At 41.3% G+C, this 18,951-nt stretch overlaps 1 protein-coding gene across 2 annotated transcripts in view; it reads left to right on the top strand.

Moving 5' to 3' along the window:
* The window catches only part of SYTL3 (synaptotagmin like 3), a 321,014-nt gene that overhangs the window by 123,412 nt on the left and 178,651 nt on the right, over positions 1 to 18,951 (top strand). For both annotated transcript variants that reach the window (XM_069725923.1, XM_069725924.1), the window contains exon 2: positions 15,108 to 15,341. In XM_069725923.1, coding sequence (XP_069582024.1) covers positions 15,108 to 15,341 — 234 coding nt within the window. The remainder of the gene's footprint in view (positions 1 to 15,107; positions 15,342 to 18,951) is intronic.

Here is an 18,951-nt window from a genome sequence, read left to right as displayed (position 1 = left end):
CAACCACAAAGAACATTGCACTCCAACTGAACTAACGCTGTGGAAACAACACTGCCACATTGATTAAAAGAAACAATGGCAGAGACAACCCAATGCCAGAGTAAACAAAAGCCTAAAGATAACAAAACAAATATACAACAGACCCAAGTGGTAATCACAATAGAGAGGTTTTTTTTTTAAAAAAGGACAGTATGCATGGAGCAACCCAAAAAACACAATAGATTTTTGAAAGGAAAAAATTAACAACCCCCAAAAATTAAGGGCAGAAACGTTAATAACACACCATACTTTACAATAAAACCGACAGGGCCGGAGACAATAAAAGGCCATACAACGCCATACATCACAACCAGAAACATACAACAATGTCTTTACACAACCACAGTGCAGAAAAAAAAATACACAACTTGCAATATAAATTATTACATTTAATAAAAGTGCGCAGAATCATTCTATACTACCATACTTTACATTAAAACCGACAGGGCCGGAGACAATAAAAGGCCACACAACGCCATACATCACAACCACAAACATACAACAATGTCTTTACATAACCACAGTGCAGAACATAATACACAACTTGCAATAAAAAATATTACATTTAATAACAGGGCGCAGAATCATTCTATACTACCATACTTTACAATAAAACCAACATGGCCGGAGACAATAAAATTCATATAACGCAAGAATAAAACATCACAACTGAATCCAAAAAACACCACCAAACCAATAAATGGAAAAGAAAAATCTATCCTGGAAAGAACAATAATCAAGGCCGCAGACAATGAAACGCCATCCTATACAACGCCATAAATCAGAACCAGACTAAAAATAAATATATCTTTAAACAACCACAGTGCAGAATATAATACACAACTTGCAAAAACAATTTTAAAAAACATGTAGAAAATGCAGAGAATCATTCTATACTTACATCTCTGGACAGCGGATGAAAAGACAGTCTGGTCAAATGTGTAGCCTGATGTGTAGCCTGCAGCAGAAGTGACAAACAATCCAACATTTTCTTTATATATGGGGGATGTTTTTATCACTGTTTGCACTGTCTAGACACTGTCTAGACACTTTTTTGTTTAATTTTATTTAACGACGCATGCGTTGCACAACGCACGCACGACGCACACACGTGACGCAAGTGCGTTGTCAATAGGTTTCAATGGGAAATTGTAACGCAATGACGACGCACGAGCGACGCAAGTGCGACGCATGCGTTTTTTTGACGCTACAAAAATGCAACATGTAGCGTCTCCGACGCCACCCAGGTGCGGTGAAACGACGCATGCGTCGTGCGTTTTTCCGAAAACGCACGACAACGCAACGCATGCGTCCCCAATGATAAAGATAGGGGCGCATGACGCATGCGTTGTCGTGCGTCGACGACGCTGCGTCGCATGACGCTAATGTGAACGTAGCCTTAACTATGTATATATCTACAGAAATGTATGATTGCTTGTCTCTCCCCTATTTTCATAGGAGTATTTCCTTTTATCCCTCCTTTCCTTCATTCCCTACCCTTCCCTTCCCTGTCTTCCCCCCCCCATTTCCCTCCCTCCCAAGAGTTATTAAAAAAAAACTTTCAATACAAATTATTTGAAAAAGAATACCAAGAATATAGTGGATCAGAGCAAAAGGGATAGGCAAAGTATATTCAGAACAAAGTCAAAGGTTAAGCAGCAATAGATCAACAAATAGAGCACAGAAATACAAGGCAACGTGTACCGAGAAGCTAATGCTATGACTGGCAGAGATCTGGGACTGACAGCTTAGCTAAGTAGCTGGTTAATCACTAAGAACAGGAAACACCTGAAGGAAACTCAGCACCTCGCCGCCTCAGATTGGACGACAGCTACACTTGCCCCTTCACTGGACGGACAACTGAGCTGTCACTCACTGCACCCCACCCAGACACATTGAGCAGAGGAATCGTGACATGCTGTCTTTCCAGTGCTGCCTGCTAGTCTTTGTTGACATAGATGTAGCAGTTACATCATGAATGTACAGCCAATCACTGTGATCAGCAGTCTTGCCAAGATAGATGGTGCAGAATAGCTAAGCCAGTGACTGAAGTCAGTGGTTAAATGCTTTCAACATTTAAGGGAATGTCCAGGCTGCATATTGTTAGGATTGCCCAGTGATGGCGCTGTGAGTGGCACTCCTCAAAATTTGGGGTGCGTTTTATAATCCAAAAAATAAGGTATATAGCTGTCAAAAATATTACAATACATATTCAGATTCCCAAAGATCTATAAAGAACGAGTATTAATTTAGATACAGTTTCTTAGGGCCATAAGAAAATTGGTGTCATAACCACATACAATAATAAGACAATAATCAGACAATAATAAGTAATGCATCAAAATATCCTGTTTTCTGTCCAGTCCTTGAGGAACTTAGTAGCCATTTTAAAAATCCAATACCTAGTGATCTTCTCCTCTAGGATATTGATTGACTCTTTCAGTGCCAATCATAGTAAAACTTGATAGATTGCCTTTGTGTAGTATTGTAAATTGTAATGATATAGCTGATACATTTTGTGCCGATATCGTGGTCCAATAGTGCAACCAATTTCCAGATGGTTCAAACTGAACGATGTTTAACAAAAGAAGTATTGCAATTAATATACTGTTGAATAGAGTATGTATTGTTATTGAAAAAGGATTTGAATGTCTTAGTGTTGCATATGAATATACAACATGTACAGATCTTATGTCTGCATTTAAATGTTGCATTTGTTGAAGCCATGCAGATTTATTTTTAGAATGGTCAGTGAAAAATATAGGGGAAAGGATATTTCCGAAAGCCTAAGGCCGGAGTCACACCGTATGGAAAATCGGTCCGAGTCTCCCAGCCGAGAGTTGCACAAGTGTTCTCCGTATGGTCATCCGTGTGTAATGCATTTGCAAAGGGATGATTGGATTTTCTCGCACCTATGTATCGATATGGCATCTGTATGACATCCGTATGGCTTTACATTTCTTGCTGCTTTTCCCCAATGATTGTAATGGTTCAATGGGCTGAAATGAGGAAAATGTGTGCATATTTCCCGCAAGTCACACGGATGGTCCGTGTAGTGTCCGATTTTTTCTCTCGCATCCATAAACTTGCATTGGCGAAACTCTACCAATATACGCGTACAACCGCAGCATGCTGCGATTTCACTCGCATGCTGAATACGCCCCCCCCCCAAAAAAAACGGTGATGGGAGCTGCACCAAAGATTAACAATGGTCCGAGGGCTATGCGCTGTTTTCTCACATAGCACTCGTCCGTATTCTACGCTAATGTGACCCCGGTCTTACAATGAGAATAGAGCTATGAATGGGTTGTTAATTTAAAAGGCTATAGTCTGTTCAGGAAAGACCGTAAAAATAAGCGAGGGGAAGGGGATTGTTTATATGTAAAATTATCCCTAAAACCCATCCTACGTGATAATATATTTGAGGCTAATGAAAGTATACAGTCACTGTGGATGGAGATAAATGGAGAGAGAAAGAATAATACAATACTGATAGGGGTTTATTATACATTTCCAAATACAATGGAAAAAGCAGAAAATATCCTCATACAACAAATAGATGAGGCAGCAAATCAGTAAGAAGTAATTATTATGGGGGACTTCAACTACATTGACATAAATTAGGGAGCAGAATTCAGCAGGTTTTTGACAACAATGAAAGATATTTACCTTTCACAATTGGTTCAGAACCCAACAAGAAGAGGGGCCCTTCTTGACCTAAAATTGACCGATAGGCCAGATCACAACTCAACTATACCAGTTGGGGGTCACTTGAGTAATAGTGATCACAAAATAATAAGTCTTCATGTATCCTTTAATAAGATGCTTACTACAGGGGCTGCAAGGGCACTAAACTTCAGAAAGGCGAATTTCCAATAACTGAGAGATCATAGAATCATAGAATGTTAGAGTTGGAAGGGACCTCCTGGGTCATCTGGTCCAACCCCCTGCTAAAAGCAGGATTCACTAAATCATCCCAAACAGGTGTCTGTTCAGCCTCTGTTTGAAGACTTCCATTGAAGGAGAACTCACCACCTCTTGTGGCAGCCGGTTCCACTCATTGATCACCCTTACTATCAAAAAGTTTTTTCTAATACCTAATCTGTGTCTCCTCCCATTCAGTTTCATCCCATTGATGAACTTTGTGCCATAATCTGGGTCAATGTTCTGAGGAAAAAAAGTACACAAAGCAAATGGGACACTTTTGTAAGCATCTTGAATATAATCTGTGCACAATATATACCCTATGGAAATAAACAAGCTAGAAATAGGAGGAAGCCACTATGGTTAAATAGAGTTTTAAAAGGTGCAATTAATAACAAAAAAGCATTTCAAGAATTAAAGTTAGACGGCAGTGACGATGCATTAAATAATTATAGAAAAAAAACTATTGTGTAAAAATCAAATCAAGACAGCAAAGATTGAGACAGTGAGACTCATTACCAAAGAAAATAAAAATAATCCCCAAATATTTTTAAACTATATAAACAGTAAGAAACTGCAAAATGTTGCCCCCCGCAAATATAGTCTTTGTGAAATAGTGGAAGAGGATGAGGGAAAAGCCAATCTGTTAAACTCCTTTTTCTCTTCAGAACTTAATACAAGAAAATCCCATGACAGATTACATAATTAAGGATACTAGATATTCTCCACTAAATGACGCCTGTTTAAACAAGCAGCAAGTATGGCATTGCCTCAAAATCACTAAAGTATACAAATCCCCGGGCCCAGATGACATACATCTCCATGTACTGTAGGAATTAAGTTCTGTGATAGACAGACTGTCATTTTTAATAATCACAGATTCAAAAAGGGGACAAAATCTGAGACTGGATATTATAGGTCCATAGGTTTAACCTCTACTGTGGGTAAAATCCTTGAGGTTTTCTCTTGAGATGCTATCCTGGAGTATCTCAATAAGAATAATCTAATGACCCAGCGTCAACATGGTTTTATGGGGGATCAGTCCTGTCAAACTAATCTGATCAACTATAAGGAGGTAAGTTTCAGACTGAGCCAGGTTAACGCAGTGGGTGTTGTCTATATGCACTTTTCAAAAGGCGTTTGATACAGTGCTACAAAGGGGAAAAAAGGGTGGTTATTAATGGAACACACTTGGATGGGATCACAGTTATCAGTGGAGTACCACAGGGGTCAGCACTGGGCCCTCTTCTTTTTAACATTTTTATTAATGACCTTGTTGGAGGCATAAAGAATAGAATTACAATATTTGCAGGTGATACTAAACTCTGCAGAGTATTCAACACAGAGGAGCATAATTAAATATTACAGGATTTATACTAACAAGCGAAAGGCTAACAATGTTTTGAACGTTCCATATGTCACCATTCACTACTGCTCGAAACGTAAGACTACCATCATTTTATAGACAGTCATCTTGGCTAACTCATATAAAAATTGGACTGCCAACTGTTTAGCATATGATTAGTTGTGCAGATTCTTGTCATGTCACTGCATTGATACTGTTTTGCTCCTGGTGGTGGAAAAAAAAATCTTGTATACTACAAATTACAACCTGTTCTCACTTTCCCTAATAACTCAGTATGTTATTAGTTTGATTCCTAAGTCAAAGGTCACTGGTTCACATCAAGGAGCAGCCATGAACAGTTTTCCCAAGAAAAGAGAAACAGCATTATCCAGCTAATGTATAGCGGTCTCTCGGCTAAGAAAATTGCCAAACTGCATCATCTGAATGCCATGACAGTTGGAAGAATATAAAATGAAGTTCATCCATTCAAAGCCAAGAGGTGTCCTTCCATGCAAAATATTGGAATCAACAAGTCAGCTTATCACAAGGTCTATCAGTTCTGGAGCGACAAACACAGCAGTAGAGGTGGCTTGATTTTCTTCATAATAGTGAGATCACAAATGTCCATGCTAGCACTGTGCAATGCATGTTACATAAGTCTGGAATGGTAGCAAGAAAAAAGGTAAAGAAGCCTCGACTGCATTATCGTCATAAGAAACGTTGGCTCGAGTTTGTAGAAAAATATGAAAAGTAGACAATATAAGATTGGAAACTAGTGACTTGGAGCGATGAGATGAAAGTCAATAGACCAGGCTCTGATGGGTGCAAATGTGTGTGGAAGAAACAAGGGAAAAATGACTAACAGATCAATTGAAGAAACTGTCAAGTTTGGTGGAGGAAGCCTGATGATATGGGGTTGTTTCATAGCCAAAGGCATTGGACACTTGACCAAGATCATTGGTGGTCTCAATGCTGATCTATATGTGAGTATCCTACAAGACAAGATACTTTGTACACTCGAGTACTATGGGTATGAAAAGGATGACATAGTGTTCCAGCAGGACCTGAAGCATATGATGAGATTGGTGAAGAAATAATTCAATAACAATGAAGCAGGGGAGCTGGATTGGCCCCCACAGTCCCCAGACCTCAACCCAATCAAACACTTGTGGGTAGAGTTGAAGAAAAAGCTGTATACATTCCGAAGGGAGTCAACCAGTATGCACCAACTTTGGGAAGGTGTTGAAAGACCTGGGAACAGATTTCCTTTGAGACATGCTTGAATCTGACTGAGAGCATGTCCAGAAGGATTCAGGCAGTGTTGAAAATCAAAATACAAAATATTTACAAAATAATAAAATTTTAAATTTTGATTTTTAGGAAAAAAACAGTAACATGACAAGAATCTGCATACCTAATCATGTGTAAAATAGATGCAAGTCAAATTTATGTATAAAATAGCCAAGATGATTGTTTATGTTTAGATGGTAGTCTCAAATTCAAAGCAGATGGGAATGGTGAGATATGGAGCCTGAAAGTCAAAAGTTCAAAACATTGTTACCCTTTTGCTTGTCAGTGTACATAAGCTGGGGGCTTGGGCTGAGAAATGGCAATTGAAATTTAATCAAAAAACATATTCTAATATGGTGGGTGCCATACAAGAAAGAAGTGAATTTAACCCCTTAGTGACAAAGCCAATTTGGTACTTAGTGACCGAGCCAATGTTTGCAATTCTGACCACTGTCACTTTATGAGGTTATAACTCTGGAACACTTCAACGGATCCCACTGATTCTGACATTGTTTTTTCGTGACATATTGTACTTCATGTTAGTGGTAACATTTCTTCGATATTACTTGCGATTATTTATGAAAAAAATGGAAATATGGCGAAAATTTTTAAAATTTTGCAATTTTCAAACTTTGTATTTTTATGCCCTTAAATCAGAGAGATATGTCACGAAAAATAGTTAATAAATAACATTTCCCACATGTCTACTTTACATCAGCACAATTTTGGAAACAAAATTTTTTTGTTAGGGAGTTATAAGGGTTAAAAGTTCACCAGCAATTTCTCATTTTTACAACACTTTTTTTTTTAGGGACCACATCACATTTGAAGTCATTTTGAGGGGTCTATATGATAGAAAATAATGAAGTGTGACACCATTCTAAAAACTACACCCCTCAAGGTGCTCAAAACCACATTCAAGAAGTTTATTAACCCTTTACGTGCTTCACAGGAACTGAAACAATGTGGAAGGAAAAAATGAACATTTAACTTTTTTTTGCAAACATTTTAATTCAGAACCATTTTTTTTATTTTCACAAGTGTAAAAACAGAAATGTAACCATAAATTTTGTTATGCAGTTTCTCCTGAATACGCCAATACCCCATATGTGGGGGTAAACCACTGTTTGGGCGCACCGCAGAACTTGGAAGTGAAGGAGCGCCGCTTGACTTTTTCAATGCAGAATTGGCTGGAATTGAGATCGGACGCCATGTCACGTTTAGAGAGCCCCTGATGTGCCTAAACAGTAGAAACCCCCCACAAGTGACACCATTTTGTAAACTAGACCCCTTAAGGAACTTATCTAGATGTGTGGTGAGCACTTTGAACCCCCAAGAGCTTCACAGAAGTTTATAACGTAGAGCCGTGAAAATAAAAAATCGCATTTGTTTACACAAAAATGATCTTTTCGCCCACAAATTCTTATTTTCACAAGGGTAACAGGAGAAATTAAACCACAAAAGTTGTTGTGAGATTTCTCCTGAATACGCCAATACCCCATATGTGGGGGTAAACCACTGTTTGGGCGCACCGCAGAGCTTGGAAGTGAAGGAGCGCCGTTTGACTTTTTCAATGTAGAATTGGCAGGAATTGAGATTGGACGCCATGTGGCGTTTGGAGAGCCCCTGATGTGCTTAAACAGTGGAAACCCCCCACAAGTGACACCATTTTGGAAACTAGACCCCTTAAGTAACTTATCTAGATGTGTGGTGAGCACTTTGAACCCCCATGTGCTTCACAGAAGTTTATAACGTTGAGCCGTGAAAATAAAAAATCGCATTTTTTCTACAAAAATTATCTTTTTTCCCCCAATTTTTATTTTCACAAGAGTAACAGGAGAAATGAGACCACAAAAGTTGTAGTGCAATTTCTCCTGAGTACGTCGATACCCAATATGTGGGGGTAAACCACTGTTTGGGCGCACCGCAGAGCTTGGAAGAGAAGGAGTGCCGTTTTACTTTTTCAATGTGGAATTGTCTGGAATTGAGATCGGACGCCATGTCGCGTTTGGAGAGCCCCTGATGTGCCTAAACAGTAGAAACCCTCCACAAGTGACCCCATTTTGGAAACTAGACCCCCCAAGGAACTTATCTAGATGTGTGGTGAGAACTTTGAATGCCCAAGTGCTTCACAGAAGTTTAGAATGCAGAGTCGTGAAAATAAAAAATATTTTTTTTTCCACAAAAAAGATATTGTAGCCCCCAAGTTTTTATTTTCACAAGGGTAACAAGAGAAATTGGACCGCAATAGTTGTTGTCAATTTATCCCGAGTACACTGATGTGCCATATGTGGGGGTAAACCACTGTTTGGACACACGGCAGAGCTCGGAAGGGAAGGAGCGCCGTTTTGGAATGCAGACTTTGATAGAATGGTCTGTGGGCGTTATGTTGCGATTGCAGAGCCCCTGATGTACCTAAACAGTAGTAACCCCCCACGAGTGACCCCATTTTGGAAACTAGACACCCCAAGGAACTTATCTAGATGTGTGGTGAGAACTTTGAATGCCCAAGTGCTCCACAGAAGTTTAGAATGCAGAGTCGTGAAAATAAAAAAATATTTTTTTTCCACAAAAAAGATTTTGTAGCCCCCAAGTTTTTATTTTCACAAGGGTAACAAGAGAAATTGGACCCCAGAAGTTGTTGTCCAATTTATCCCGAGTACGCTGATGCCCCATATGTGGGGGTAAACCACTGTTTGGGCGCACGGCAGAGCTCAGAAGGGAGGGAGCACCGTTTGACTTTTTGAGCGCAAAATTGGCTGTCGTGTTTGGAGACCCCCTGATGTACCTAAACAGTGGAAACCCCCCAATTCTAGCTCCAACCCTAACCCCAACACACCCTTAACCCTAATCCCAACCCGATCCATAATCCTAATCACTAACCCTAACGATAATCACAACCCTTACCCCAAAACAACCCTAATGTCAACCCTAACCATAACCCTGATCAAAACCCTAAATCCAACACACCCCTAATCCTAATCTCAACCCTAACCTCAAACCTAACCCTAATCCCAATACACCCCTAATCACAACCCTAACCTTAACCCTAATCCCAAACCTAACCCTAATCCCAAGCGTAACCCTAATGCCAACCCTAACCCTAATACCAACCCTAATCCAAACCCTAACCCTAATCCCAACTCTAACCCTAACTTTAGCCCCAACCGTAGCCCTAACTTTAGCCCCAACCCTAGCCCTAAGGCTACTTTCACACTTGCGTCGTCTAGCATCCGTCGCAATCCATCGTTTTGGACAAAAAACGGATTCTGCAAATGTGCCCGCAGGATGCGTTTTTTGCCCATAGACCTGTATTGCCGACGGATCGTGACGAATGGCCACACGTCGCGTCCGTCGTGCACTGGATCAGTTGTGTTTTGGCGGACCATCGGCACAAAAAACGTTCAATGTAACATTTTTTTCTACGTTGCGTCCGCCGTTTCTGACCGTGCATGCGTGGCCGTAACTCCGCCCCCTCCTCCCCAGGACATAGATTGGGCAGCGGATGCGTTGAAAAACTACATCCGCTGCCCACGTTGTGCACAATTTTCACAACGTGCGTTGGTATGTCGGGCCGACGCATTGCGACGGCCCCGTACCGACATAAGTGTGAAAGAAGCCTAACCCTAAATTTAGCCCCAACCCTAACCCTAAATTTAGCCACAACCCTAACCCTAAATTTAGCCCCAACCCTAACCCTGAATTTAGCCCCAACCCTAACCCTAAATTTAGCCCGAACCCTAACCCTAGCCCTAACCCTACCCCTAACCCTAGCCCTAACCCTAGCCCTAACCCTAGCCCTAACCCTAGCCCTAACCCTAGCCCTAGCCCTAACCTTAGCCCTAACCCTAACCCTAACCCTAGCCCTAACCCTAACCCTAATTTTAGCCCCAACTGCTCTTCTACTGCCGGCCGGCAGATGGCGATAGATGGCGGGCAAATGTGCCCGCAGGATGCGTTTTTTGCCCATAGACCTGTATTGCCGACGGATCGTGACGAATGGCCACACGTCGCGTCCGTCGTGCACTGGATCAGTTGTGTTTTGGCGGACCATCGGCACAAAAAACGTTCAATGTAACATTTTTTTCTACGTTGCGTCCGCCGTTTCTGACCGTGCATGCGTGGCCGTAACTCCGCCCCCTCCTGCCCAGGACATAGATTGGGCAGCGGATGCGTTGAAAAACTACATCCGCTGCCCACGTTGTGCACAATTTTCACAACGTGCGTCGGTATGTCGGGCCGACGCATTGCGACGGCCCCGTACCGACATAAGTGTGAAAGAAGCCTAACCCTAAATTTAGCCCCAACCCTAACCCTAAATTTAGCCACAACCCTAACCCTAAATTTAGCCCCAACCCTAACCCTGAATTTAGCCCCAACCCTAACCCTAAATTTAGCCCGAACCCTAACCCTAGCCCTAACCCTACCCCTAGCCCTAACCCTAGCCCTAACCCTAGCCCTAACCCTAACCCTAGACCTAACCCTAACCCTAGCCCTAGCCCTAACCTTAGCCCTAACCCTAACCCTAACCCTAGCCCTAACCCTAACCCTAATTTTAGCCCCAACTGCTCTTCTACTGCCGGCCGGCAGATGGCGATAGATGGCGGGCGCACTGCGCATGCGCCCACCATTTTCTTTTCCCCGGCAGCCAGGAGGAGCAGCAGGAGGACCCAGGGACACCGGTGAGTATGATAGGGTCCCTGAATCCCCCTATTTCTCTGTCCTCTGATGTGCGATCACATCAGATCGCAAAACAGGGGTCGGTAAAACCGACCCCGATCATGTTCTTTGGGGTCTCGGCTACCCCCGGCAGCCGAGACCCCAAAGATTCTCCTGGGGCCGGCCGGCGGGCGCACTGCGCATGCGCCCGCCATTTTGAAGATGGCGGCGCCCATTGGGAGCCACGAGGAGCACCGGGGGAGATAGGTAAGTATTGGGGGGGCTACCTGGGACCCCATTTCTCTGTCCTCTGATGTGCGATCACATCGGAGGACAGAGAAATTAAAAAGAAATAGAGTTGTTTTTTTTTTTGCGATCGCCGGTAAAAGGTTAATTACCGGCAATCGCAAATGCGGGGTCGGTAAAAACCCCCCCGAATCATGTTCTCTGGGGTCTCGGCTACCCCCGGCAGCCGAGACCCCAGAGAAAATCCGACTCTGGGGGGCGCTATTTACTTTTTCCACAGCGCCGTTAATTAACGGCGCTGCGGTTTAAGTACCCTTAGCGGCCGCCGTTAAAAGGCGTATCGGCGGTCGTTAAGGGGTTAAAATATAATATTTACAAGTACAATTTAAAAATTAATATTTATTTATGAATAATTAGATAAAATATGGATAGATATATGTAGACAATAAACGGGGGAACGGAACCTCCAAATACTGGGGGAGATTTTATACAGCACAAACCAGCAACATGCTGAGACCTAGAAATATGCAGATCTTAATACAGCTATAATTAATGGTTACAGCACGGAAGATTTTAAGTGCACAGTCACAGTATATATAGCAAGGTAATGTGCATATAATATTTAAAATGCTATATTCCCCATATTAGAAAAGGCGGATAGAAGTGTGTCCAGTCAGGCAAAAGTAGTTGCTAATGAAACTGGGAGGCAAAAAATCACGTACACTAACTATATACAACCAAATAAAGAGGGGAGGAAAGGCAACTACCTGCAGTTGTAATTAATAGTGTTGGGAATCTGTGCGCTGTATTAGGAGTGCTGTTGAAAGTTCCCCCGCGCCCAACGAGCGCCATTTCGCAATAGCTTCTTCCAAGGGGCGAGGACAAAATGGAAAGGTATTGAAGGTGTTTATATAGTAACCAATGAGGTGCTGAATGAGGGAAGGAGGTCTGGGAGATTCATATTTGCGCGTGCATACAGGGCCGTCCCACCTTACCAAAGGGACTTCCGGAATAGTGCAACGTGACACGCAGTGGAACGCACTGTGGTCACATGTACCTGCGATTTCGGAAGTCAGAGGGGGTTACGGAACCTGTGCGTGCGCAATGAATTCTCAGGACCCGGTCGAAAAAGGCAGAAGGCGCCGCCGGGTCCTAGGAATTCATTGCGCGCGTGCGAGTGTGTACAAATACTCAGAGACCCCCCCGAGCAACGAGTATACTCGCTCATCACTAGATACAACTACATGTAGCTAGAGAGCTCACTGAAATCTATGCCTGCATTTCTTCAGAGTCTTCTGTGGTTGTGTGCACTTTCAAACTTTTCACCTAGACATTGCCAATCACAGCTCGGCTGTGATTGTGATTTCTTTGTCACTTAGAGAAGACATACTCTACTCATCAAGCACCAAACAAGAATATCACAGCAATGGAGCTATGCAGCGCAAAATGGGAAAAAACAGCAGAATTAGGGGAGCTCAGGGCCTTTTACAAGGAATTTGAGTCAATTTTTGGACAATGTGCCAGGTACTATTTAACAATATATATCATCTAAAAGTTCATGATAGAGTTAAGGTTCAGCATATGATTATGCAGCGCCCCAGAGACCTGGTCGTTACAGTATGACGCTCTGCCACTAAGGGGAGTGATGGTACGTCTGATGGCACTGAAGGAGTTCTCCTGACCAGGTATCACCAGAACACTTTACACTTCACACTCCGGCCACTAGGGGGAGCAAAAGGCTTTATTTATTGGGCCACTTCTCACACTGGTAAAACTAGGGGTCGGGGAGGAAGTTAGTTAGAAGCTGACTGGGTTGGATTCAGGCAACATCCCGTGGCAGGGGGTGTTGCAGGGAGAAGACACAGGGGGTCCCTGTCAGGCGTGGGAACCTGGCAGGTGCCTAGCGAACAGAGCAGAACATAACGGAACCGCGCCTGCACACCCCGCGGCGGTATCCAAGAGAGAGACACGAGAGGAAGGATATTGTGGAACAGTGTAAACGAGATCAAGCATAAAGGAGTACCAGTAGGAGTCGTGCCGTGAGACCGAGGCAACATCCTACTGAGGCGCGTAGCCGGTGGCCAGAACACCGCGGGAGTAACTGACTCTAGGCCTTACTTCGAACTCCGCAGGACAGTTAATTATAGGTTGGCTGTCTCACCTAAACACCTACGAAGACATAGGGGGCAACGCATGGAGAGGGGCGTCTCTAGGGTCCCGGAAGAGCTCCGAGCCTTCCCGTCATACGGGTGCGTCCTAGCCATAACATACCTGGGGGACGTTGAACTAGAAAGATCTGGAACCAAAGCGAGAGAGAGCTGTAGAGAACGAACAAACGAGAACAGCAGTTGTGAGGACTATTCCGAATGCTCAGCAGGGTAGGACTACAACACACAGGCGCTAGTGGTAGGCAACGATTTCCATCTGCGAAGGAAACTCTGGATGTGCCCATCGGACCGGCCGGTCTCAGATAGCCCTGTTAAACGTGCTCTGGATTGTGGATCCTGAAGCCTTCAGTAAAGAGGTAAAGAGACTGCAACCCTGTGTCCTCGTTATTGACTGCACCCTAACACCATTACCATCTACCTTACTGGGAAGCCCTGGGGACATTCTTCACCTGTGGGAAGGTATACCACCCAGCTGCCATTCCATCACCCCAGTGGACCCCACAGCAGCGTCGGTCACCCTGACCGAACACCACAGGTGGCATCACGAACCCCTGACAGACTGCACCACCTTTATTGGACGCCCCTTAGCAGGGTCGCGGACCGGAACTAGCCACCGTGACAGCCTCAGAACCGAACCAGAGAGGCCCAGTACCGAGAACTCATGGCCCTGTGTCTGGGGGCACTCCAATTACATAACCCATTGTACAAAATTGAGCCTTAGTTCTGTATAAAATTTACCACATTTAGGATGGGTAGTCTATCATGGTAGTCACTGTTGATATCATTAAATCGTAGGCAAATGACAGGTCCCCTTTAAGATCAAAAAAGTTCTATGTAAAAAGAATTCTGAAGCGATCCTGATTGTATGAATTGATGAAAACATTATCATTTTGGCATGCGAACAAATATATTGCAGATTGTTTCATATACAATGCAGTGCTACACAACAATATATTTGCTTGTTTTGTATAGTAGAATCAATAACACCAGACGCTGAACAGTCCTGGATCTGCACAGTCAGTAGAGACTGATGAAAGCAAATCCTTTTCAGTTGGTCTGCAAGCTGTGTCTAGTGAATGGCTCCACTTAGCTGCTACACATTATATCATTATATTCTTGGCATATTATCAGGAATAAGTGGTTATGTTTCCCACAGCTCCATTATGTAGCTCAATTTAAGACCAGAAATACATTCAAGTTAACAACATGAAACTACTGAGCTTTCTTCTCTGCTCTGAAAAGCTCATCAACATATTTTTTTTAATTTAACGAGTATGCTTCGTTTTTGGCTGAAAACACCTGCTTCAGCTCATATTATTTAAAGATAAGACTAGTACAAACAAAGATAATTCTGTAGACCACTCCAGTGTCATCCCATGTGACTGAGTTGTTAGAATAATTTATCTTGCCTGTAATGAAGGTGTTTTGTATCTCAGTCTACCCAGCAGATATGCTCCTCTGTCCAAATTCAATGAACCTTTAGACGAGAAGTCAATCCAAGCAAGTCCTGCAGTCCTGGTGATCGGTGGCAGAAGGAGAAAATTCAGGGCTTCTGAGAAGATGGCTGATGATTTCAATCTAAGCTATCTCAAGGAGCTTGAGAGAGAAAGGGTTCTGGAAGTCCTATATCGAGACCAGACTCTTCAGAAAGCAGAGGAAGAAAGAATAAGGTACAGTGAATGCTTCTATTTGCATGTCTAATGTCCATGTGGTGTAGTAGGCAAAGCTCTATAAAGAGTAAAGGAACGTTAGTCATTTTCCTAAACTCGTAAATTATTGATTTTTCAAAAATTGTAAAGAAGCAGTGGCTATTGTCAAGTATTATTAAACAGCTAATTGTGCATCAGCCATCTATTGTCTATTGCAATTTGAAAAAGCAAAGATTCATTTGATAGATTATAATTTTGCAAGAGCTGTAACCACTGGTTAAAGGTGAATGGTCTTGGTGACCACTTAATCAGCAAAGACAGCCACTGGAAATTGTAAAACCTGAACAGATATTCTTTTCTAACAAGTATAAAAGCAGGAGCTACTATATACAGTAAATTCGGACTAAGAATGTATTGACCGATTTAAGGATCGAATGTTGCTAACACAAACTAATTTTGCAATACCGAAAAACCAAACTACAATAAATCGGAATCCTAGAGAAATATATAAACCAAAGAGAAGGAACAAGGATCCCTAAAATATAACTTTTATTAAGGCAGTTAAAAAGACTCTATTTATCAAAATAAAAAAAGAAGTAAGAAAGTATTCAATGTACCTAAACAACCCTATGTCACACTATAATGAGTCCTGCCTGACAGTGGAGGTTGGCACCCTAATTTTCTGCGGTAGGCGCCCCCACTCCTCGACGGCTCACCCTTTATCTCCCTAGAGAATACCTACAATCAAGGAAAAACTGGTGAACCCTAAGGTGCAATACCTATGATACCAACTGCCTGACAGTGGAGGTAGACACCCTAATTTGCTGCGGTAGGCGCCCCCACTCAACGGTGGCTGACCCTAGAGAAAATAGAGTAAAGGACTATACATATGTCCAGATGAACCACTAATACCCGTTTAGAAAAACGAAAAAAAAAGGAAAAAATAGAAAAAATAGAAAAAATCAATAAAACAAAAACAAATAGTGTGAATTTAATTCATCAGTACCCAGAGGGAGTAATGCAAAGCACAATGGCTCAACCCACAGATATATAAACGGGAAAATAGAGTAAAGGACTATACATATGTCTAGATGAACCACTAATACCTGTTTAGAAAAAACGAAAAAAAAGAAAAAAATAAACAGAAAAAATAAATAAAACAAAAACAATTGGTATGAATCTTACTTCTAAGAATTAGTACTCCCTAAGGGTAATGCAAAGTCAAATGACTTGACCCACAAGGATATATGGGTAAACAGAGTGCAAAAATATATGTTTGTCCAAATGAATTTTATATATACATACACAGCACAAGAGTGCCCTTAAAGGTCAAATATAGAACATTGAATATTTTATTTTACATGCACTCCTCTATCTGCTGAAAAAGTCCCATCTTGCCTTGCTATATATATATATGTATATGTATATATATATATATATATATATATATATATATATATCTTAACAGCAGCTTAACAATTGTTGTGGTGGCTTATTTATTGTATGCCGCGTCTGGTTGAGTAATGTCTACTAACCTTTGCACTCTGTTTACCCGTATATCCCTGTGGGTCATGTCATTTGACTTTGCATTACCCTTAGGGGGTACTAATTCTTAGAAATAAGATTCATACTAATTGTTTTTGTTTTATTTATTTTTTCTGTTTATTTTTTTCTTTTTTTTCGTTTTTCTAAACAGGTATTAGTGGTTCATCTAGACATATGTATAGTCCTTTACTCTATTTTCCCGTTTATATATCTGTGGGTTGAGCCATTGTGCTTTGCATTACTCCCTCTGGGTACTGATGAATTAAATTCACACTATTTGTTTTTGTTTTATTGATTTTTTCTGGTTATTTTTCCATTTTTTTTCTTTTTCTTACGGGTATCAGGGGTGTATCTGGGACACTATCTTTTGTCTATCCTGAATTGCAGGGATTGTGAGGGACCCTAGGGTCAGCCATAATTGAGTGGGGGCGCCTACCGCAGCAAATTAGGGTGTCTACCTCCACTGTCAGGCAGTTGGTATCATAGGTATTGCACCTTAGGGTTCACCAGTTTTTCCTTGATTGTAGGTATTCTCTAGGGAGATAAAGGGTGAGCCGTCGAGGAGTGGGGGCGCCTACCGCAGAAAATTAGGGTGCCAACCTCCACTGTCAGGCAGGACTCATTATAGTGTGACATAGGGTTGTTTAGGTACATTGAATACTTTCTTACCTCTTTTTTTATTTTGATAAATAGAGTCTTTTTAACTGCCTTAATAAAAGTTATATTTTAGGGATCCTTGTTCTTTCCCTTTGGTTTATATAATTTTGCAATACACGTGTAAAATGATAATCAGGAGAATGGCACTTTTACATTTTTCATTTTAAATGAAAAATGATATACTGAGAAAACCAGTCTTTTTTTTGTTCCAAAATTCTATAACGTCTACATATTAATGATGCAAAATGTAGGAATTACATCCATCAATTGGAAATTAGGTCATGCTTTTGTTTATTGCTCCCCTCATTATTTGAACCATTAAGTATGAAGAACAGTAAATCTGGGCCAACCTCTAGAATTATTAAACTGCCGGTAGCTTAAATGGAGCAATTTATTGTGTGCTGCAACTATTTTCAATCATAATCTGCTTTTCTAACTTGTGAATATAGCTACGATTTCGGCTGTAGCTAAATTGACTTCTTTGATTGGACATTTTTTATATGTAAACTTTTTTTAAATACTTGAAAAAGTTTAGTTCAATGCAACAAATTATTATTATTGATCTAAAAATTGTTTTCAAGCCTAATCTAAATTTATATAAAATTGACATTAAACTTCAGAACATAACATATAAGTTTTTACAGAGGGCAGTCAGACAGCTAGGACCTCCAGCAATCTTGAAAACGGAGTCCAGCAAAACCCCCATTGGAATAGAGAAGGGGTCTCTCTTTATTCTCTTTGTAACTGCCATAAATAGATTAAGGGTGCAATAAATGTCTTGAGTCCTGGCATTCTATTTAAGTGAATGAGGACCTATCAGTTCTCAGAATAGACTCAAAAAGTATAATTATAAGACTTTTCTCAAATATATGTCTTAGGCTTATACGGAGAGTAATTGGATTTGCTATGTTCACACTTTGTTCTTTTGCAGAATTTTTTTAGGAGCCAAAATCTGCTGTCTTGGCATTATGAATGCTGCCTTCGTAATTCTCATTTTTCAGTGTTATTGCAGTTTTTGTATTGTTTTGTTGCCGCAATTTTCTTATGCGGATTACTTTTGTGTTTTACACCAAAAACGCTGCAAAACGTTTAATGGTATTTTTGCACTTTCTCATTACTTTCTATGGGTGAAAACTGCCGAAAAAAACACTGAAAGAATTGGCATGCTGAAGTTTTAAAGAGCTCTGCAGTTTTACAATTCGGTCAGGAAAAAAAAGAACAAGCGTGTTAATGAGATTTCTGGAGTATCACATAGCTTTTGCTGGTACTGTGAAACTCAGCTTTTAATTTGCATAAACAAGGTGCAAAACAATGCAGAAAAATGCAAACTGTGAACTTAGCCTTAGGGCTTTTATCCACGTGTGAAAAAAAGTTCCAATATCAGGAATGAAAAAACGGACGAGTGTCATGCAAGTGCTGTGCGATTTTC

The sequence above is a fragment of the Ranitomeya imitator genome, chromosome 5 (genome assembly GCF_032444005.1).
Source record: "Ranitomeya imitator isolate aRanImi1 chromosome 5, aRanImi1.pri, whole genome shotgun sequence".
In the NCBI taxonomy this organism is placed as follows: domain Eukaryota; kingdom Metazoa; phylum Chordata; class Amphibia; order Anura; family Dendrobatidae; genus Ranitomeya; species Ranitomeya imitator.
This window is presented reverse-complemented; position numbering and strand designations above follow the sequence as displayed.